Below are 23,739 nucleotides of genomic sequence, written 5' to 3' on the forward strand. Positions count from 1 at the left end.
TTAAGACACATCAACACATGTAATTTTTTGTCACAAAAACACGTGTCATTTATCAGTGTTTATCATTTTGGTGTTTTGCAGCCACATGCCATCTTTGTGAAATATGTGTGCGCTTTTTGGTATTTGTACAAACAAACCCCCCATCAGGCCTACACTTACATGTGGATTGGCGAGTCTGAGATCTTTAACATGTGCCATCATCTTGGTGCCATGAAGGTAAGACAGACACTTTCTACCACAAGACGGCATACATACAGTCGACTGGGAAATATTTTATGATTATCTCTACTGTGCTCAACTCTGAAATTGTGTGTGTGTGTTTGTGTGTGTGTGTATGTGTGTGTGTGGTGTGGTGTGTTACATTGTGTGTGGTGTGGTGTGTTACATTAAGTGTGTGTGTGACTGATGTTTGTGCTTAAGTGTGAATGTGTGGCTGTTTGAATGGTTTCTTTCCTCCACAATATACTCTTCATAAAAATGTCATTTAACTAACTGTAAAAATAATGAATCAGTTAACATAAATTGCACTCAAAATCTTTGACGGAAAAAAAGAGAAAACAATGCAGAAATCTGGTGTTATGACAAGAACACAAACCGAAACTAAAGTGGAGAAAATATATTTGATCAGTACACAACTACCTTCACATGTTCTGACTCATTCTTCACGTCTTTTTCACTTTCTCCTTCTCCTTCGTGTCATTTGTGACCTTAATCTCTTCGTGATTCACCACCCATTTCTCACCAGGCAGAAAGTTCTTGAGCAACTTTGGCCATGTAAGCTGCGGCCATTCATACTCATTAGGCACAGCCCCGTCGCAGTGCGACTCGAAGAAGGAAAACATGGGAAACCAAATACGCGTGCGTCGGGCGTCTTGCTGCATCAGAGAGCGATTGTTGGCCAAGGTGTGATAATACATGAAGAGGCGAGAGGTGAGGTAGAAGGCGATGAACACGTCTATGGAGTAGTGTTCGTGGGCAGCCAGGATGAAGAAAATGCCAAAGATGTTCAGCACCCAGGAAGCGAGGTGGAGATAGTAGCAGCTGTCCGAAGGCGTGTCTGCACAGCATTCAGATAATTTGTTTAAGTCACACACCTGATAAAAGGTCACATGCAATCATACACTACTTACAAAAGCAAAACAAAAGATGCACAAAACAATCAGAAAAAAACACCCACTGAGATACCCAATGAGCTGTAGATATCATAAAAAATTATGCTGCTCAGTTCCTATCATGCACTTGTCAATGTCTATCTTTTGATTGGTTCTCTTGTGGAATTTACAAGTATTAAAATTACTCCTTGACTGGACAGCAGACAATTACCTTCTACCTCCGCACACAAAGGCCAACACCACTATGTTGACACACAACTTTATCCACAAATGTTTTTTTAATTTGTTTGTGACACTGCTAAGAACCAAATTCCTGACAGGAACAGTAAGCTGGGAAACATGCAGGGTACATCCCCACAACAAAAATCTATTGTTTTCAAGATCATCAAGTTTGCTGCCTGAGCACTGATCATTATACAGGCTTTTCTGGTTCATCAGGTGTATAACCCCTACAGTGTGAAAGTTTAGGAAAATCTTCAGGATACGGTCCCTGAATAATGAACAACATAAAAAAACATTAAAAAAACAACATCAACAAATGCAGTCAGGGGATGAGTCTGCCAGTTGCAAACTGGATATGCGTAGCTGTTATATTCAGGCATGGGAATTGAAAAAAGTAAAAAAGGCTGAAAATTTGTAAGTAATGGCAAAGTCGACGGCGCAAAGTGCCTAGCCCTGTTAGGGGCATTCGGGGGCATGCCCCCCCGGAATTTTTTTTTTCTCCAAAGAACCCAAATGGTGCAATTTGGTGTCATCTAAGCTCCAAGTTTGCCATTAAATTCAGTTTTTAGAACCATTTTTGCCTCCCACATTTATTTTTTCGGCGGACACTTGCTTTTTCGGTGGAACAAAAAAAACATTCGGCGGAAATTTGCCTTTCGGAGGACAATTCCCATGCCTGTATATTGCCTCTACGATCATAAGAAATCTTGCGAAAATGCTCAGAGTGTTGTGCATGCGTGCATCTTTTGTTTACTAACATTCTGTGATGAAAAAGTTGAGGGTAGTGATGATGACAGTATGTCCGCTGAACATGTAGTCTCCGCAGCTCTTCACTCCCTGCAGCGTCATTCCGAGACCCTTCCAGATCTCAAACGTGCGCTGAACACGAGACCACATGTCTCCATACCTCTGAAAGAAACAACAACAGCAAATCTGTTAAGATTTTACTCCCAAATGTGTCTCTTGCTGGTTACATAAGCAAGCTCATTGCCAACTGCTGGCAATCAAAAAGGATTCTGCACATTACCAGAAACGGACCACTCTTGCTACCTTATTCTCTTTAGTCAATTTGTTAGCAACATTTCAATCAATTTGATTGAAAATGAGGTTGTGACAGTGCTGCCTCAACTTTTGTAAAAAATAAAAAATAAAAAAAAGACATCAAAGACATTTATTGAACTAAATGAAAACAAGAAGAGCAAACGCTTGATCGAGTCACTTTCGCAGTTCTGAATATTATATGAGGCATCAGATGGACAGGAAGAAATTGCTATTCACAACACAATGAGTCACGTTCACATAAAATTTGAGCCCGGTCACTTTTATAGTTTCCGAGAAAAGCCCAACGTTAAGTTGTGTGTTGCCGAACAGAAAAGGCTAGTTATCTCCCTTGTTTTTCTGATAACGTTCGTAAAAGGCTACAGATGTAAATACTTTGATGTAAAGAATAATCCTACAAAGTTTCAATCACATCCGATGAACTTTGTCAAAGATATAAAATGTCTAATTTTTCCTTTGACGCTGACCTGTGACCTTGAAAAAGGTCAAAGGTCAACGAAACCATCGTTAAAGTGTAGAGGTCATTGGAGGTCACGACTAAACAAAATATGAGCCCGATCGCTTTGATAGTTTCCGAGAAAAGTCCAACGTTAAGGTGGTGTCTACGGACGGACGGCCGGACGGCCGGCCGGACAGACTAACACTGACCGATTACATAGAGTCACTTTTTCTCAAGTGACTCAAAAACCATCAGGGGATATCATCTGGAAGAATGTGTATACATGTATAGTTTCATAGAGATCTGTCCAGTAGTTTTTCAGGAATCGCTTCACACACACACACACACCTGAACCTCGTCTCAATTCCTAGTCTATCTGAAAACAAATGTCAAAACTTGACTAAATGTAAAAATTAAGTGCACTTCTCTCTCTTAAAATCTACTTATTCATATCTTTGTAGCCTAAGCCATAATTACACTTATTAAGCAGGGATGCGGTTAACCACAAATTTCAAAGTAGTTCACTCGTGGTAGTTAGTTAAAACACACACAATGAATTACAAAAAACAAAACAAACAAGTAAACCAAACAAAAAACAACAAGAAAGAAACTAAAATGGTCAAAAAGCCACAACTACCAGAGTGTGATTCCAGCGAAAATGTACGCCCTGCAAATAAATAACTTATAATATAAAACATTACCATATTTATGCCAAATGCTGGTATTCCTAGTCATGATGTATGCCACCAAACTAGAGCTAAGTAAAGAAGTGGCCACACACACATTACGATTAAGGGCGTATATTACATCGCCTTATGACATTTTTCATTGCGTGGAATTTTGTTCCACTAGCTCTGCACTACGGATTTAATTTCTCAGAATAAACAGTTACTATACAGTGTTGATGTAGTTATTCTTGAAGAAACACTAAATGATGTGGTACACAGTGCTTCATGACTTCTACAGAAGTCCATAATTTAGTGAAATTGTGAGGAAAAAGGCCTATTCAAAGTCCTCCATCTTGTTTGAAGTCACAGGCCTTGCTGCCCCAATAGCAGAGTACTTCACCGCCTTTTCTAATTGGTCAACTCGGCTGGGCTTATAAGGGGAGACAAAGAATACAAGTGCTATCCTTATGACTTAATCGTAAGCCCACGCGCAACGCGCTGCATAAGAGATTTCTAAGGCGTAACGAAAGTGTCACCATCTGCATAGCCCGAGTCTGGATGGCCCTCAAGTCAGTGGTCAGTTTAAGGGGAGCTAATCTTAATGTGGGGAATTTCTCACCAGTTTGTAAACATGTGCACTAGCATTATGTTTAGTGGAACCCCCTTTTAAGATCCCCCAATTTAACTTTAAGACTTCCCCTCATTTAATTCAAGACCATTTTTCTCAGACTTTCTGTTCACCTCTGTAAATTTACCCCCATTTTAAGACTCTTTTGAGACATATTTTTTTAGTTTTAGTTTTGGACATCTTAAAAGTAAGGTTCCATTGCACTGAAAATTGTTGCTTTCTGCCTCACAGAACTGAACACCTTTCAGAAATCTACTAGTTTCACAATTTGTCAAACATACCTTTCCTACACAGTGGAGGTGTCTGCCAGGCACTGACAGGGAGGTGATGAGCATTGTGATGCACCGCAGCAAGTAGACTGTCCCCATCAGTGAAAACATCCTCCTCAGCAAAATAAACCTGCACAATTCACGAGAAAGCTGTACATTAATTGTTCTATTAATACAATCAATCAATCAATATGAGGCTTATATCGCGCGTATTCCGTGGGTACAGTTCTAAGCGCAGGGATTTTTTGACTCACATGCGAAGCAAAAGTGAGTCTATGTACTCACCCGAGTCGTACGTCCGTCCGGACGTCCGTCCGGCCGTCCGGAAAACTTTAACGTTGGATATTTCTTGGACACTATTCAGTCTATTAGTACCAAATTTGGCAAGATGGTGTATGATGACAAGGCCCCAAAAAACATACATAGCATCTTGACCTTGCTTCAAGGTCAAGGTCGCAGGGGCCATAAATGTTGTCTAAAAAACAGCTATTTTTCACATTTTTCACATTTTCTCTGAAGTTTTTGAGATTGAATACCTCACCTATATATGATATATAGGGCAAAGTAAGCCCCATCTTTTGATACCAGTTTGGTTTACCTTGCTTCAAGGTCAAGGTCACAGGGGCTCTTCAAAGTTGGATTGTATACATATTTTGAAGTGACCTTGACCCTGAACTATGGAAGATAACTGTTTCAAACTTAAAAATTATGTGGGGCACATGTTATGCTTTCATCATGAGACACATTTGGTCACATATGATCAAGGTCAAGGTCTCTTTGACCCTTATGAAATGTGACCAAAATAAGGTAGTGAACCACTAAAAGTGACCATATCTCATGGTAAAAAGAGCCAATAAGCACCATTGTACTTCCTATGTCTTGAATTAACAGCTTTGTGTTGCATGACCTTGGATGACCTTGACCTTGGGTCAAGGTCACATGTATTTTGGTAGGAAAAATGTGTAAAGCAGTTCTTAGTGTATGATGTCATTGCTAGGTTTAGGTCAAGCATGTGAGTCGTATGGGCTTTGCCCTTCTTGTTTATATTTTTTTTTAATGTAATTTATATCGCGCATATATTCAAGGCGCAGGGATTTATTTATGCCGTGTGAGAGGGATTTTTATTTTTTTTACACAATACATCACGCATTCACATCGGCCAGCAGATCGCAGCCATTTCGGCGCATATCCTACTTTTCACGGCCTATTATTCCAAGTCACACGGGTATTTTGGTGGACATTTTTATCTATGCCTATACAATTTTGCCAGGAAAGACCCTTTTGTCAATTGTGGGATCTTTAATGTGCACACCCCAATGTAGTGTACACGGAGGGACCTCGGTTTTTCGTCTCATCCGAAAGACTAGCACTTGAACCCACCACATAGGTTAGGAAAGGGGGGAGAAAATTGCTAACGCCCTGACCCAGGGTCGAACTCGCAACCTCTCGCTTCCGAGCGCAAGTGCGTTACCACTCGGCCACCCAGTGAAACCCTTATCTTGGGACCTCCAATAACCTTCGAAAATCAGGCCTTAAAAGAGAGAGTCTTTAAACGAAGACAAATTTACAAACATTTAACATAAAATCTGGAAGACTAAGGTACATCTTAAAAGCGAGATGGTCTTAAAAGGGGGGTTCTGCTATGATAGCATTGAAATTGCCCGACTTTATTGAAGTAAAACTAGCACTTGAACTCATTCAAATCATCCAGCCACATGGAGGCCCTCAAACATTTGTTTTTAATACTTATAATTTTATATTATGTGTATATTTTTATATTATAATGTATGGTTCTACACATAAATCATAATAATATAAAACACCACCAAATAGAATACTTTAAAATGGTTGATCTCTCTCTCGCTCACATTATGTGTATATTTTATATTATAATGTATGGTTCTACACATAAATAAAACACCACCAAATAGAATACTTTAAAATGGTTGATCTCTCTCTCGCTCACAGTCACACAATTAAAACAAACACTAACCTGTGCTTGTGGAAGAACAATGTGCCACACCACATACACACCAGGATCACGCCAGTCAACTCACAGGCCGCGAAAGCCCATGGGACATATGGCATGTTATCCAGAAAGATGTCAGGAAGAGGAGGGTACTTCTGCATGTCTGGTACACGATCATGAACTATGACCATAACAAAGGCAGTCAGCAGAAACACAGCAAACACATAGACAAAACTTAAGAAAGTTTTCCAAAGCTCAGTGTCCAGAGAACGTGACTTAATAGATAGGTCTTGTGAAAAGGACGTCTGATATCGCGGCTGAGATCTTCTCCTGGCAAGCTGAGAGTGAGAGGTGGACGAACTGACTCCATCAATTTCATCTAACGCCCCTGTTTTACTTGGGATAGCTGTCAGGCTCTGAGACTTCTGAGACTTCTGTAACATCTGCATGACATCCAGCCCATTGCTGAAAACGCCGACCTCAAAGTCTGGGTCCTGAATTCTGAGTTTGTTGATTTTGCTCATAAGGCGCTTGATGTCGCCCAACACGGTCATTTTGATTGGGGGTTGTTTGAGATCGTCCTCCGAGAGAGCGAGTAGAGTAGGTCCATCAATTTTGTGCTGCCTGCAGAGCAAGTCGCTGTACTCGCTGAACCCTTCCTGTGTCAGCCAGTCAGCAACATCCTGGCACGTCCATGCACTCAGAGTTGCTTTGACCTCCCGAGCCATGGTGACTTGATCCTAATCAAAATATCCAAGAAACAACCACATGTAAAACTTTAAAACAACAAGAACAAGAACATCCAAACAAAAATTAATAAAAAGTGTAAGACTAAGAAGGTTTGCCTCGGGCAAGCTTTTTCGGACAGGAGCATGTTCCACGTTTCCGATCAGCTCTATATCTTGCGATTGGGACGAACAACTTAACATGATATATATACTAGACTAGATGAATACCCGCTTCGCCGGGTACGGCTTCGCCGGGAAGAAGTCGAGCCGAAACCCCGGCTGTGCCGGGGACCTGGCTTTGCCGGGTGTACGCCGGCTTAGCCGGCGCACCGCACGAAGGAAGGGAGATAAACGCGCAAAACACTGGAGAAGAGTAATACCCGGCTTCACCGGGACACTGACGACAGTAACCTTCTAAAAATAGAAACGGGAATATGGATTGACGCCACACGAAGGAAGGGAGATAAACGCTGAAAACACTGGAAAAGATAAGGAAGAGTTACTGGGAATGGATCCAGAGAAAAACCAAAACTGGTTCAGCGCTGCACGCTGAGAGCACGTGTTGAAATATCTCATCGACCAGGTTGTGTCCGGGGTGTACCTGAATATGGCCACAAAATTTGAAAGAGATCCATCGAGAACTTTGGCCGTGCATCGCGGACACACACACACACACACAAACAAGTCGTATATATATATAGATGAATACCCGCTTCGCCGGCTAAGCCGGGTGAGTGGCGCACCGTACCCTGCTTTGCCGGGTGAGTGGCGCACCGTACGTGATTGACGCCACACGAAGGAAAACTTCTAAAAATAGTAACGGGAATATGGATTGAGCGTTGTGGACAGTGACCTTCTAAAAATAGTAACGGTGAAAAAACTTGTCCGAGGTAAAGGGGCTCTTACTCTTCCAGACCGCTGGAAATCCTGACAGAGAAATTTTCGAAAACCGTCTATTACAATGGATTAGCTCACTGGGGCTTCCCATTTTCAGTAAATGGGAATTGAAGGTGCATGAATCCCTGAATGATATGAGGGAGGGGAGTGTATGCTATTTAGGGTATACAACACAAGCTTGAATGACATAAGCTCGAACAACAAAAGTTCGAACAGACAAAAGCTTGACGCGACAAAAGATCAAAGGACAAGTGCGCTCGACGCGACAAAAGTTTGACGCATCAAAAGATCGAACGATTGCAGATGACAACAAGTTAACCCTCCCTCTGACACCCCGCCCCCTAGCTCTCTCTCTCTCTGTCTGAAACTAAAACATCAACACAGAAAACCAGTCATCACCGAAACTTGCAGTAAGTTAATTAGGCTTGGTAAGCCCACATCCGAGACGAATTGGGCTCCATCGCCTCGGCGAACATAATTTGCACTAACCCATTTTCATTCATTCTGAGCACAGTTTTACTTTTGGAGGAAACAATGCAATCAATTTTGATAAGTTGATTTTAATGACGGATATTAGTAGTTTTCTCAGAATCATTCTACACAAGATTAGCAACATGTGTGCGCGCCTGTGTCATTTTCGAGCTTTTGCCGCCTGGAGTTTTTCTCGCATGTGTCGTTCAAGCTTTTGATACGTTTACCTTTTTATTTGTGGCGTAAAGCTTTTGTGGTTCAAGCTTATGTCCAACACTGGCAATGCTGAGCTGGACTTTTTAACTGTTACTTAACTTCCTATCAAAACTGCCAACTGTTTTGTAAAGGATTTTGGTGATTCTGCCAAGAATCTTTTAACAGAGAGATTGTTCCACACTTCAACAATAGTTTGACATTATCTTCTTGTGTCCTATTAGTCTAACAGATCCCCACACGATCACAGTTGTACTCCCGTCCCAGTAGTGTAGGAAGAACATCAACTTACTCATGCAGTTACTGTAAAGTCTGCAAACTTTTGTAAAAGGAGACCTATTACAACACATCAATCTTCAGTGCTCCTATGTCAGACAAAAGCAACATACTTCTGGTGGACCCTTCTGAGGAACTGGAAACACAGTTAACCACTTTTCATCTAAAAGACAAACAAACAACAACCCCAACCCGTTCACTACCTCATCAATCATCATTCATGGTGTCACTCACAATGACACAATGTTCAAAGTTCACGTTGGTTGACATGAACACGTGCCAACTGAAACTTTGAGTTAAACCACCCATAAGTGCCACATAACATGTGCCAATATTCAACTTTATCCGTCATCTATATGTTGTTAAGCATAAAACAAAGTGCAAAACCTTGTTTACCACTCAGAGTGACTGCTTCTCGAAGTTCTCTGTCATCCTTCCCAACCAACCTGTATCTTTCAACTCAACAACACCAAACCAGAATACACATGGTTGGAACTGGTATAAACAATTCCTGAAATGAGAGAAAAGTATGCAGCATGTGTTTTGTGTTCTTTGTCAAAATGTGATACCATTTGTGATTGATCATTTATTTTCTATCACTGACAAAACAGTTGTCCTAAGTTTAAGTTTTAGGATGGTTCCTACCGGCATTGACAAACGGTTGTTATCCAATTTGGAATTACCTATACCAGCATTTCATTCCTTTCTTGGTACACCTCTTCACATTTGGCGTCTGCATGATACCGAGAAAGGCAAAACTTAATTCTTTATTGCGGAATACTTTTTTGTTTTTATTATTGTTAGTGCACTTCTGACACATAAATAGAGCAACGAAAGTATCGTTCAAATAAAAGTCGCAAAACGATTTGTATTTCACTTTTGGCGCATGCGTCTTGGTTCCTTCCGACATCTTGCTTCATCAGTGACCTTGTGGTCGGCATCACGAACTAAAAGAACACAGGTATTTGGACACAGGATATGTTTTAAATGATTGCATTTGATATTTTACATTGAGCTATTCGTCCGTGACGATTTTTAAATGTATATATGTAGGGTCCGTGTGGGTTTAAACGCTTGAAATGACACTGTCGCAGATAAGCATGGACACGCACCGGGTACTCCACAGAAGAATCTGGCAGTGTCACTGTCACGGATGTATGTTTTCAACTTTAACTGTTTTGCTGATAATGTTTGTTCATCACGGGTCTGCTTGTGCTTGCGTATTGCAGATGTCTGATTTCTGCCAAATTTCGAATGTGGGTGATGATTAGTGAGAATACTGTCTTTGTATTCATGTTACCGTTGTAGAATGAGTTTCGCCTTACTGTCCTTGATTGGTTGGTATCTTGACATTGAGTTGAGTACTGGAGGAGGATAGACCAATTTGCTTCTAAAGGCTGATCAATTATACCCAATCACGAAGAACTTTTTTGCATTATCTGGTGCTGTGAAAAAAAAGCCACATTAGGTTTCTCTTCCCATTTTCACAGTCCCTGCTTTTTCTGTTGAAATTGAAAGTGCCATGGCTTCATTTGATCTGACAAGGTGCGGAGTACAAACTACTATTAACTAGTGCTTGTGAAGTTTGTAAGTTATACCAGTCCTGATGTTGACAGTTATGGTGACAAGCAGTGACTCATGCTTAACAAAAACAGAAGTGTTGATAATGATAGCATTAGAAATAGAATCGGTCGAAAATGACAGTGACAGTCTCACCTACAATACATGTTTGACTTTGAAGTGTTTCCTCTGCAATGAGACATTTTGAACAGTCATGATTGTGGTATCAAGGTCAATGCCAAGTTCCATTAAATAAGGAGCAAACTGTCATTCTAAAACACAGACATGCATGATTGAAATCATAATCGTAATGCTTCATACAGAAGAAAGTCGTGTTAATTTGGACAGACTGACCAAGTGATAACCGATAATGATGTCACTGTCAGTTATCAGCTAGGTTGTATCAGCTATCATTCACAAAAGAGACTTTTGCACAGAGGTCTGCTCTTGATCTTTATACTAGTTAGTGTACTATTACAGATGCTGAACTTTAAATTTCTGTTAGGGTGGTACTGGTAGTGGTACACTATCTTGATGCACTTTTCCACTTGCTGATAAGAATAGATGACTTTAAAAATAGCTATCAGGATTTTCAGCAGTCTGGAAGAGTAAGACTAAGAGCCCCTTTACCACGGAGCATATTCTATTAAGTTATTTCCGGAGAACGCATATTCTAATGGGTCATTTTCATGTTTTATGCGCCAATGGTGTATAAGCAAACTGAACCCTGTGTAACTGTAAAGAGTCACCAGAAAACTAATGTTACCACTTGATAATGCTTTGGCATGGGTCATTTTGGAGAATATTCATATTGAATGTTGTAAATACTGATAAGTTAGTTTTCCAAATCTAATCTTTATTTGATTTGTATTCCAGAAATGGCTCCCCCAAGCTATTCTGACCTTGGTAAAGCTGCCAGAGACTTGTTCTCTAAAGGATACAGTAAGTCATTGTTTATTATAGTTCTGACTTTAATTTTCTTTAATTAATGTTGTGGTGAAAAATGCTAAAATTACTCATGTGTAATATCTTGATGCTGCTTACAATATGATAGTGTCTTCATTGAAATTAAAGGTACCCTCTAGTAGCTCTACACATGATGGTGAGTTATATAATGAGCATTCGCTTTTCTTGTTATATTTCCTTGGGTGTTTTTAAAGACAAAGCTTTCACATTTGGGAAGGTTTTCGTCTTTTGTAACCCTATTAGAGTTGTACATTGTATTGTTACATTGTACACGTTTCATTGACCAACATTGTCTTTCGAGGTCACAAGGTACCACTACCCGTTTTTAATTGTATTGAACATAACAATAAGCATTAAGTGATTTACAATAAACATGATCAGGATAAACAAGGAATGTTGATTTTCTGTGTGCAGACTATGGGTTCTTCAAGCTGGAGGCCAAGACAAAGACAGACAGTGGAGTCGAATTCACCACCAGTGGCAACTCCAGCAGTGACACTGGCAAAGTCAGCGGCAACTTGGAGACCAAATACAAGTGGTCAGAATATGGTAGGTTGATCAACTTGATGAAATGACAGTTTAGCACTACTGCTCTGAATCTAAGAGCTGTTGTACAGTTAATGTCATGGTTGCATTTGCAGTAGATTCATTTGGTTTGACTGTACAGATTTTATGATGTGCTTCTTTCTGTGAAAGAAAAATCTTTTCTTTATGATCAAGGTACAAAAATGCATGTCGAATTACTCAATGCAAATATTCTACCTATCAAAGTACTGGAATTTAAGAAGCCAGAATCCCTTTCTAAAAAAGCTTTCGTAACAATCTGAGAGTGGGAGAAAACTTAGCGTAAGTTTTGTTGGTGGTTAAAGCTGTGGTCTATTTATGACTTTCCGGGGCTACGAGGTTGAAAAATAGGGACACAATCATGTACAGAATTCTGTACAGCAAACGCTACCCGAAACCCCACCTTTACGGCGTGTATGACCTTGAGAGCTTCAGTCAACGCTTGAATTTTGCAGGGATAACATCCGGTTTGCTCTCTCAAAACTGATCATATTTTATCTTCAAGAGAGATCAAGGGGGAAAAATAAACGCCCCGGCGAAGATTCGACCTCGAGACTTCGTGTCATGTCCTAACCACTAGGCTACTGCGCCAATTGAGAAAAAGCAGGAAAAACATTGATATGAATTCATGTTATGTTATTCTTGAAGCAGCATGATTTATATCTCTATCCGCCCATTGTTCAGAAGTGAATGCATGCATTACCATTTCTTAGATGTCTGGTTTCAACTGCACAGAGCTTTCGAGAGATTCAATTACTGTTGTCATTTTCTTGCATGTTGTAAATATAGATATCGCAGCTATTTGCATGGCGCGAATGTCGTGTAGCATGACGGTGTAAACATGTACTGCGATTCCGTAAAACATGTTTGCAAATAAAGGCAAATTTTAATGTCAATTTTTACGTTTTTGCAACGCATGAATGGTAATTCAAGCGTAGAATGATATAAAATTATCAATTTTTTATCTTTGACAACACTGGTGGAGTGGCCTAGCGGTTAAGTCATCGGCCCCGACATTTCAAGGCCTTGAGTTCGAATCCCTGCCAAGTCGTTTATTTTTTTCTGCTGGATCTTTCTTGACAAATATGCTCAGCTCTGCGAGAGCAAACCAAATGTTACCACTGCAAAATTCAAGCGTTGACTGAAGCTCACAAGGTCATACACGCCGTATAGGTGGGGTTTCGGGTAGTGTTTGCTGTACAGAAATCTGTACATGATTTTGTTCCAATTTTTCAACCTCGTAGCCCCGGAAAGTCATTAATAGACCACAGCTTTAAGGGCTTAAGTGTCATGTGCATTTTCCGTGTGCAGGTTTGAACTTCACGGAAAAGTGGAACACTGACAATGTACTCAACACAGAGATCACCATTGAAGACCAGCTGGCCAAGGGGCTGAAGCTAGCCTTTGATACTTCATTCGCACCACAGACAGGGTAAGCTAGCCTTTGATACTTCATTCATACCGCAGACAGGGTATGGCATTTGCCGTTTAAATTTATACTTACCTCACAGTTTGTTTATTATAAATTACAGGCTGCAACTTTACATGTTAATGAATGTTTTCTCTTTTCTTGGGGTTACTGGTTCCTGAGAGTGTGAAGATTTTTTAAAGACCTGTCCTGTTTAAAATTTAGAAGAGTAAAATACAACTGCCGTTTGCAGGCATTCTTTCTCTCTTTGTGTCTGTGTTCCTCTTTTGTCTTTTCTTTTCTTTCTGTCATGTTTTTCCCTTTTACATAACATATCATGTGTGTCGTTTTTCAGCAAGAAGAGTGGCAAAATCAAGTCTGGCTACAAGCAAGACTACGTGAATGTGAATGCTGATGTGGACTTCGACTTTGCTGGTCCCACCATCCATGGTGCTGCTGTTTTAGGGTGAGTTTTGTCTGAGAGAGTTTGCCTCTGTTCCTGGTACTTTGTTGGTAATATTTGTTTGTCTTGTTGCTTGCCTGATAGGGTGTAGACTTTGCCTGTTGCTACACTTCAATATCAGTGTACCAGATGGCTCAAGCTTGTTATTAAATAAGGGTTTCTATTGTGTGAGAAACAAAAATAGATTGGGAATTTTTTGAGTCACTTGAGAAAAAGTGACTATGTAATCGGTCAGTGTTAGTCTGTCCGGCCGGCCGTCCGTAGACACCACCTTAACGTTGGACTTTTCTCGGAAACTATCAAAGCGATCCGGCTCATATTTTGTTTAGTCGTGACCTCCAATGACCTCTACACTTTAACGATGGTTTCGTTGACCTTTGACCTTTTTCAAGGTCACAGGTCAGCGTCAAAGGAAAAATTAGACATTTTATATCTTTGACAAAGTTCATCGGATGTGATTGAAACTTTGTAGGATTATTCTTTACATCAAAGTATTTACATCTGTAGCCTTTTACGAACGTTATCAGAAAAACAAGGGAGATAACTAGCCTTTTCTGTTCGGCAACACACAACTTAACGTTGGGCTTTTCTCGGAAACTATAAAAGTGACCGGGCTCAAATTTTATGTGAACGTGACTCCCAGTGACCTCTACACTTTGACGTCTGCTTTGGTGACCTTTGACCTTTTTCAAGGTCACAGGTATGTCTTGAAGGAAAAAAATTGAAATATCATATCTCTGAAACTATTCATCGGATTTGATTCAAACTTTATAGGATTATTCTTTACATCAAATTATTTACATCTGTATTGTGTTGTGAATAGCAATTTCTTCCTGTCCATCTGATGCCTCATATAATATTCAGAACTGCGAAAGTGACTCGATCGAGCGTTTGCTCTTCTTGTTGTTATATCAATCGCCAGTACTTGACAAGTTGTTTAAGTTGCAACTCCAGTTCAAGAATCATTAGACTGCTTTGGGAGAGATTCTGAATTTTGATGAGAACATTGGTATTGTAGAAATTCATGAATGTGCTGCTTTGCATGGATGCATTTCTAATTCGGTATAGGTCCAATTCATTCTTCTTACTCGGCGTGACGTTATCAAATGGATCGGCTAGCTTTGGCCCTAAGGGGCACAACTCCGCTCATACTCTCTTCGCGCCGCCATATTGGATGCCGTCTTTGTTAGTTTTCTTCATTGCACTCTTGTTCTTTTTGCGTATTTGACAAAATGAAGAAAACTGTGCATGCATGAGTCCAAAGGGGATCTGCCTTTTTAACACAACAGCACAACATAAAAAGTAAAGCAAGAATACATTATTATATTCATTTATTTATTCTTTATCTCAAATTACCATGCAGACAGTGCACCAAAATTCACAAGATAAAGCTCTCAAGACAGGCAAATGAGGTACAATGCAGCTCAGGTAACTACTGCAAAGTATAATTTTCAAAGCATCCTATCACAGTGTTCACTCTAAAGGCACAACCGATGGACAATTGTTGATTAGCGCACTGCACACAGCAAAAAATAACCAGTTATAATCGTCTTCTCCGCTCAGTAACTTCCTTCCAGTTGTCACCCTGATGGTAAACAACTTTAGGGATCCTAAAGTGTGCCTGCTGACTGCAGTTTTTGGCCACACAACGTGTCATTTTCACTTTTGTCGAGTCGCCACCCAACGCTCAAGCACTGTCAGAGATCGTGCAAGGCATCCAACATGGCGGCGGATGACCAATTCCAGAGAGTTACGACCCGTGATTCTCATACCGCGCGCGCCGAGTAGAAATGCTGTTGTTAACTTGAGTTTCTGCAATGGGCCTATACAGGGGGCAGGTAATGATGATTTATTTATTAAGGAGATTTGTATAGCGCATAACTAAAAGCACTATGAGCTAATGCAGTGGAAACGAAGGCTAGTGGTATAATTTCAGAAAAAAAGGGTTCAAAACATTGATTTAGTTTTGCTTTCTTTGCAGCTACAATGGATGGCTAGCTGGATATCAAATGTCCTTCGACACTTCCAAGTCCAAGCTGGCCAAGAGCAACTTCGCCGTTGGCTACACCACTGGTGACTTCACCCTTCACACCAGCATGTAAGTTTCCTGACGATGTTATCATTTTATGTATCTTTATGACATGGTCCATGACTTTGCCCTGTGAGTGTGGGCAAATTTGATTTTCCTGATTCAAAGTTGGTATAGCTAGACATGATTTCTGTTTGTGAACATGTGTGCGATTGCTTGCCTGCATGAGTGCAAAAAGAAAGCGCACAGACTTCATCTCATCCCAATCTTGTTTCCCACTGAGTTAGAAGTTGGTTTGGTAAATCACACATTTGCATTCCTCTTTGCAGCAACGACGGACAGGAGTTTGCAGGGTCTATCTACCAGCGTGTGAACCCTGACTTGGAAACAGCAGTCAACCTGTCTTGGACCTCAGGCACGAACGCCACCCGCTTTGCCCTGGGTGCCAAGTACACCCTGGACAAGAATGCCTCCGTCAATGTAAGTCTTGTTGCTATTGTGCCTCTTTTGCTTGATGTGCAATCAAGTCTTGCAAATCATCACTGTTCGGTTGCATGTCTGGCCAGTACTGTAGAGATGAATCTTGCATCAGTCCTGTTCTAGTGTTGAGTCCTGTATGTAAATTCAGGTGTTTTGTTTTAGCTTCATCAGAGTAATATTGTACAAAGTACTCTGAGAAATGTTGGATCAGGAGTGTGAAAGCAGCGTTATCTTTTTGTTTTCAGGCGAAGGTGAATAACTCCAGCCAGATTGGCCTTGGATACAGCCAAAAATTGCGTGACGGTGAGTTGTGTGCTACATTTTTCTATTTGCCACAGCCAGTTCATGCAAAGACTTACCCCCCGCGGGTTAGGGGGAAGAATTTACCCGATGCTCCCCAGCATGTCGTAAGAGGCGACTAACGGATTCTGTTTCTCCTTTTACCCTTAAGTGTTTCTTGTATAGAATATAGTCAATTTTTGTAAAGATTTTAGTCAAGCAGTATGTAAGAAATGTTAAGTCCTTTGTACTGGAAACTTGCATTCTCCCAGTAAGGTAATATATTGTACTACGTTGCAAGCCCCTGGAGCAATTTTTGAGTCACTTGAGAAAAAGTGACTATGTAATCGGTCAGTGTTAGTCTGTCCGGCCGGCCGTAGACACCACCTTAACGTTGGACTTTTCTCGGAAACTATCAAAGCGATCGGGCTCATATTTTGTTTAGTCGTGACCTCCAATGACCTCTACACTTTAACGATGGTTTCGTTGACCTTTGACCTTTTTCAAGGTCACAGGTCAGCGTCAAAGGAAAAATTAGACATTTTATATCTTTGACAAAGTTCATCGGATGTGATTGAAACTTTGTAGGATTATTCTTTACATCAAAGTATTTACATCTGTAGCCTTTTACGAACGTTATCAGAAAAACAAGGGAGATAACTAGCCTTTTCTGTTCGGCAACACACAACTTAACGTTGGGCTTTTCTCGGAAACTATAAAAGTGACCGGGCTCAAATTTTATGTGAACGTGACTCATTGTGTTGTGAATAGCAATTTCTTCCTGTCCATCTGATGCCTCATATAATATTCAGAACTGCGAAAGTGACTCGATCGAGCGTTTGCTCTTCTTGTTTTATTAGTGCTTTTGTGAACAAGAAACAATTGACAAGTGGCTCTATCCCATCTCCCCCCTTTCCCCGTCGCGATATAACCTTGAATGGTTGAAAACGACGTTAAACACCAAATAAAGAAAGAATGCAAAGACTTGCAAAGTAATATGCATTATTGTCATCATTTTCACGAGTTTTCATTCACAAGCACCTGGGAAATAAATCTCATGTTCCCCAGGCAATAAATCCCCGGTTACCATAGTTGCAGGAAGCAGGTTATACATGGATAATCAAAAGCAAACCCAATAGAAACGCTCGGGGATTCTTCGGCTCTTTTTATTGGTGTTTCCCCAGACCTAAACAGACGACACGACACTGCTTTGCAAAGTTCCAAAAACGAACTGGCAAACTGGCAAAAGTAAACAAAAAACAAAACTACTTCATGATAGGTCATACAATACATTCATCAAAAACAAATGAAACCTAGCGATATGTTTTGTCTTCTTACAGAGTCATGGAGTGCGTGTGTCATGGAGAAACACGAACGTCAAGTTCAAGTAAAACGACCCCTGACACACACATTTTGACCCGTGCACAAGACGTATCGATAAACGAAGCACAAATAAGAAACAATCATAAAAGCAAAGAAAATAGCAACGAGATATGTGAACAGCTCAGATCATGGGTCAATAAAGTGTTACACAGATGGTCAAAATTAAAGTACAAGATATTGCACTGGAAGTGGAACTACACTGTTGCTTAGTGTCTGTATGAAGCTACAAGGTGAAAATAGAAAAAGAAAAACACGATTCTTGACTTTGATGGGCTTTTTCTGCTCGTAAGCACACATTCTTCCACTCATCACAGCATGCCCCATTATTGAGTTTAAAACACCAATTAAATTTTTTTTGAATAAAACTCACAATTTTACAATAAGAATTTAGAGACCTGAATCAATTAGGTATATCCTACTTAGTTTGACTTTTGCGAAACTAAGTAATTACACATTTAATTGAATCAGTCAGACAGACGGAGACATAGAGAGACAGACAGAGGGCAAACAGAAATCTGAGAAAGAAACCCCTTTAAAAATGTTACCATGTTTGAAATGAAACATCGCAAGGTGAAGCCATAATTCATCACCTTTCAGTATGACGTCATGAGCGTGTTCCACACTTGAAATGACGTGATTTTCATCATGTTGTCAGCTGCACGGAGCTTGGAAGTATAATTTCCATTCAACGATCCGAGTTTGTTAAGTTTTAGCCTATTTTCAACGTCAAACACCATGAAACTATATATATTTGGAATCAGAAAATGGTAAGGAATAGATAGAAGTTGTTTTTAAGTGTCTTTTTTCATAAATAAAGATAGTGGTTATTTATCGGTTTTCTTCATTTTTAAGCATAATTATCAATACAAAACAACAAAACTATATAGTTTTAGATACAGGACGCAATAGGGAATACACCAATATAATTTTTTTGTTTCAAATATTAGTTTTTAAAAATTTGAAAAAATGACATATTTCGAACAAACATTTCAATAACAAAACTTTAAGTGACCAAACTGAAATGCAATCCCATAATCCGGCCTAGATCTGAGATTGTGTGATAAGAAATAAGATCAAATTGATGAAAAACTGTAACTGTGAAAGTGCTGCCTCGACCTTTTGGCAAACGGTAAAATATGACGTCATCAAACTTTCCTATCAATAAACGGGAAAACCTTCTATGAGAAAATCCAGTCAAAAATATCCATATCAAATTTCATAAAGATCCACTCCGTAGTTTTTGAGATATGATCTGCAGTGTGAAAAAACGCCCATAACGCCCAAAACGCAAATGATTTGGTCGTGTTCTGCTGATACTATAATGTTTTTCTTTCCTAAAACACACTATAATAGTAGCCTTTCCCAATGTCTATGCTAAAACTGACTTGTCTGTGTTGTCAATGATTTTGCTACAGTGTGAGAACACAATCTCACGCCCATAACGCTGTGACACGAAAACTTATTTGGTCGTGTTTTGCCGATACTGTAATGTCTTTCTTTCTTAAAACACACTATAATAGTAGCCCTTCCCAAATGCAATGCTAAAAATGACTGGTCTGTGTTGTCAATGATTTTCTGCGAGAATGCGATATATCTGTTTGTCGCAAAGCCCGTGTGACACGAAAGTTATGAGCTGAAGACAAAATCTGCTGAGTGCAATTACGTTTCAGAAGATAGTTGTTTAAAACAGTTTATCACTCAGACACGCAAAGGAACACTATAACTTTATTATTCAGGCCATATTTGCTTTCCTTTGTCATGTATGAAAGTACTGGCCTTGGTTGAAGAAAGTGACCTGTCGCTGTGCAACAAATTTGTCGCCATTTTCCGCCGTGTTTTGTAAATAAAACGTGTTTACTACCCACACATACAAAACGATGCTGTTGTTTCCTTTTATTTTCTTATTGTTTGATTCATGCTTAGCAGTTTAGTATGCTTTGTTTTCTTCTCAATTCAATGGATGGCTATAAAATAAGCATTTAAATGTGAAGGTGTTAAAATGACCCATGATCTGAGCTGTTCACATATGCAAACATCTAACAAAGCCGAGCAAGCAGAATGACAGGTCTAATGAAAAACAAAGAGGTACTGAGTCGGAAACAAGATCGCGATTCTTTCCTTCGCTGCGCAAATCTTCTGTGACCTTTGACCAAACGTAGCTTCCACATTCGATCACTCAGCTTAATATTTACAACAGAAAGCCGAGGGGGTGGAATACCGAGATGAACCTACAGAACTGTGCATCCTCAAACCTGACATATTCATCCCAACATTTAGTGAACTCAAAAACACAGAAAGTTGCTTTCACACGCCATCTTTGATTGCCAGTGGTTATCAAACCGGGACTCGTGTGGTTATCAGCACGGAATCCGTGTTTCAAAGCATGGCTCCCTGTGTTGATTGTGCACTTATTTTCTCACTACCAAAATGATGACAAAAACAATGTTTGGTGGTTTGTTGACAGACCAGCTTTTTTGTCGGTCCTCGGGGGGCATATCGACTTTTGTTTCATATTTATTGACCGCGGCCTTTGGCCTTGGTCAATAAATATGAAACAAAGATGATATGCTCCCGCTCGGACCGACAAAAAAGCTGGTCTGTCAACAACCCATCAAACATCTTATATTGTCTCCCTTCATGTCTTTGTCTGATTCTCCAATCGCCCATCCCTACCCAACCCCATGTATACACATACACTTTGGGAAAGATGAAATCATTTCTCTGTCTCTGCAGAGTTCCCCCGGTGAATGTTAACAATAAAGTATATAAAAAAAATAACTTTTTTTTTATCTTGCAGCAAGTGTGGTTTGTGTATGGTAAATATGAGATTCAAAACATGTAATTATTTTGATGAAATAGAATTTGGCTTGTACTTGGTTTGAAGAAAAATATTGTTTAAACACCTGGGATTTGCTGGTAATTTTGTATGGAAGATGGCGACACTGACATACATGTAGTGGTGTAACAGTTTTTTGGGTGTGTTATTTTTTGCAGGTGTGAAGCTGACACTGTCGGCCTTGATAGAAGGCAAGAGTATTAACCAGGGTGGCCACAAGGTGGGCTTGGGACTGGACCTTGAGGCATAATCCACAGACAGACGTCTCTGGTAAACTGCTCCCGATGCACACCGCTGCCGCAACTTTCTCTTCACTTCTCCGACCGCCTGCAGAGCGGTTGTTTCCATGGTGATTGCTGAACATCCAGGTTCTCTCCAGCTCCTGTGACGACGACGATGTGAACCATATTTATGCAGAGCTGGAACAGGATCTGGAGTCTTCATCTGGACTGTCGCCAACATTCTGTGTCTTTTAGGATGTGTTGCTGAATCAGTTCTCCTGTGTTTGGGTATTTATCAGAATATTACTAGCTCACCTTTCAGATCCAGACTGAGGAGTGTCAGTGTTTGTTGAACAAGAGCGTGAAAAAATGAAGTGAATTAGGCTATAGCTGACAGACAAATTGTTTTGTTTTTCTTTCTTTTGTTTGTTATTTCAGGTATACATTTTCGTTATGCGAATGTGTATGTAATATGAGAGTCGTTTTGTGTGCCGATGGACTCTTATGTTGTACTTTGGATCTGATGATAATAAGACGTCATTGGCTTTTCTCTTAGGAAATATTCCATGTATAGAAGATGAAGATTAAAACATTCTGTGGAATATTATGATGCAAGCCTTTTTGATATTCTGGAAAAAAACTGTGCGTGTGTGTATGTGTGAACTGAAAGCACAAAGGAGCAGAACTTCATGAAGGGCTGAATCTCATTGTAAGATGGGAATGGACTGGAAACACTTGCACAAAGCATTATAGATCTTCTCTATCTGACCGATTCCCACATTATTGACGCACACATGATCCAATATGGAGCATCACACATTTTGTGTGTGACTTTTTTTCTCCCTTTGTTTATCCTGAACCAATTCAAACTTTGCAGTAAACTAATACATGTATTGGTCTGTGTCACTCTTTGCAAACATGCGAGACATTGAAATAGAGGGTTGCTTATTAAAAGACACTTACCGGAGGGTTTTAGTTTCTTGATTCATTGTTTCCTTGTTCGGATAATGAACCTCCCCATTGTTGAATACAGCCTATATAGACTCAGGGTTCGTACAGAGTCCTTGAACCCTGGAAAACTCCTTGAAAATTGGAAAACCTTTTCCAGGCCTTGAAAAGTGCTTGAAAATAGAGTTTTGTTAAAATAGTCATTGAAAAGTACTTGATTTTTCCAAATTGTTGCCTATACATTTCGTCAGCAGCTTGTCTTATTTAAAAAAAAAATGCAACCCCCTTTTTTTTCGTCAAATACAGTACACACATTTTGGGAGAATAAAAGATCGAGTGAAAACGAAAGCAGACAAACTAACTATTACTAGTCACCCGTAGTTGCTTCCCTTCCCGGAAGTTGGCAAGGGAAACAACTACGGCATGACTAATAGTTTGCAGACTTGAAAAACTGAAGGTAAGCTTGGTGCTTTGCAATAATTTGGGGAAAATCATGTCCTTGAAAAGCATTTATTTGGTCCTGGAAATGTCCTTGAAAACTCATTGAATTGTATCAGCTCTGCCCTGCAGGAACCCTGTATATAGTGCAAAAGGGCGATAACTTTTGTTTTGTTATTCATGGAAGGGAAGTAACTCATGCCAGCATAATTTATCATTCTCAATTATCTAGATATTTCTCAAGATAGGTAGCTCATACCATCAAAAAAACATGTTAGCAGGAATTGAGTTGGTAGTTGAGGCCATCAAGCATTTCAAATGTCCTAAAGGTTTCAATTTACATAAGCAAGGTAGGTAACTGATTTCCCCAAAAAGTTTGATTTGGAGTTTCTTTCATATTTTTTGTTTCATTTGTGGTACATGTTTTACGATATAGAATTCATAAACATGTTATGTGGTGGTACTTGGAATAAGTTCCTAAGGGCTCCTCAGAGTCAGAGATGGCAAGGGGCAGGAACAAAATATTGTGCATGTACACTGCCAAGGAGCCACAGATGTGCATCTGGGTTGTAGTTTCTCGGTTTATTGTTTCCTTTCTAGGATAATGAACCCAAGGGCCAAGGGAAGTTACTCTTGGGGTGAGTTATCTTCCTTGGTGATTCGCAACATACTTTTAAGTAGTCTACATTATGTTAGGATTATAATTTATTAAAAGTATATCGTGACCTCTTTCATGTGTGTGTGTCTGTTAGTATGTGATGTGTAATTGTATGTATGTATGCTCTGTGTGTGATGTGTAATTGTGTGGACGCGGTGTGTGAATGTGGAGGGTGTGTGTCCTGTGCGGCTTTACCATTCATAAAACTTCAAGTATGAGAAAGAGTAAAAGGTTTATGGTTGGTGTGTTTTTTAGCAAAACTAAAACTATGGTGTGTTTTTGTTTCTTTTTTGTTGTTGTTCCTTTGTTTTGTTTTTAGATTTGCCCACTTTTGCTGCGTTTTTGGAATATAATTATTCTCACATTATATTGTTAAAAAGACATTAATTCATCTATCGTTTAATCTTATCAATTTTCTTGAGATACAAAAAAGTGTCTTTACATTGGAATGGAGACCGCACTCACCTATGCAAATCGAATAAACGAAAGGTCCACTAATTAAAATCGTCAAGAAATGGAACCAGCCAAATATGAATACGTTTTGTATGTCCCTTA

At 39.8% G+C, this 23,739-nt stretch overlaps 2 protein-coding genes across 3 annotated transcripts; one reads left to right on the plus strand and one right to left on the minus strand.

The window, feature by feature from the left end:
* Window positions 1-601: 601 nt before the first annotated feature.
* Window positions 602-9,461, minus strand: LOC138958457 (sphingomyelin synthase-related protein 1-like). 2 transcript variants are annotated; one of them, XM_070329624.1, is made up of 6 exons: window positions 9,348-9,461; window positions 6,391-7,106; window positions 4,410-4,527; window positions 3,470-3,499; window positions 2,093-2,243; window positions 602-1,057 (listed from the first exon to the last, which is right to left on the minus strand). In XM_070329624.1, exons 2-6 carry the CDS (start codon window positions 7,092-7,094, stop codon window positions 663-665), a joined length of 1,398 nt encoding a protein of 465 aa, XP_070185725.1. In that variant the 5' UTR covers window positions 7,095-7,106; window positions 9,348-9,461; the 3' UTR covers window positions 602-662. The 2 variants fall into 2 exon arrangements, with proteins under 2 accessions (XP_070185725.1, XP_070185726.1); XM_070329625.1 differs by lacking the exon at window positions 3,470-3,499.
* Window positions 9,462-9,762: 301 nt separating this feature from the next.
* LOC138958460 (voltage-dependent anion-selective channel protein 2-like) lies at window positions 9,763-21,747 on the plus strand. The gene is made up of 9 exons (XM_070329627.1): window positions 9,763-9,912; window positions 11,388-11,453; window positions 11,892-12,026; window positions 13,353-13,473; window positions 13,805-13,915; window positions 15,894-16,010; window positions 16,271-16,421; window positions 16,667-16,724; window positions 21,078-21,747. The coding sequence occupies exons 2-9, from the start codon at window positions 11,390-11,392 to the stop codon at window positions 21,167-21,169; spliced, it is 849 nt and encodes a 282-aa protein (XP_070185728.1). The 5' UTR covers window positions 9,763-9,912; window positions 11,388-11,389; the 3' UTR covers window positions 21,170-21,747.
* The last annotated feature ends 1,992 nt before the right edge of the window (window positions 21,748-23,739 follow it).

The sequence above is a fragment of the Littorina saxatilis genome, linkage group LG2, assembly GCF_037325665.1.
Source record: "Littorina saxatilis isolate snail1 linkage group LG2, US_GU_Lsax_2.0, whole genome shotgun sequence".
NCBI lineage: Eukaryota > Metazoa > Mollusca > Gastropoda > Littorinimorpha > Littorinidae > Littorina > Littorina saxatilis.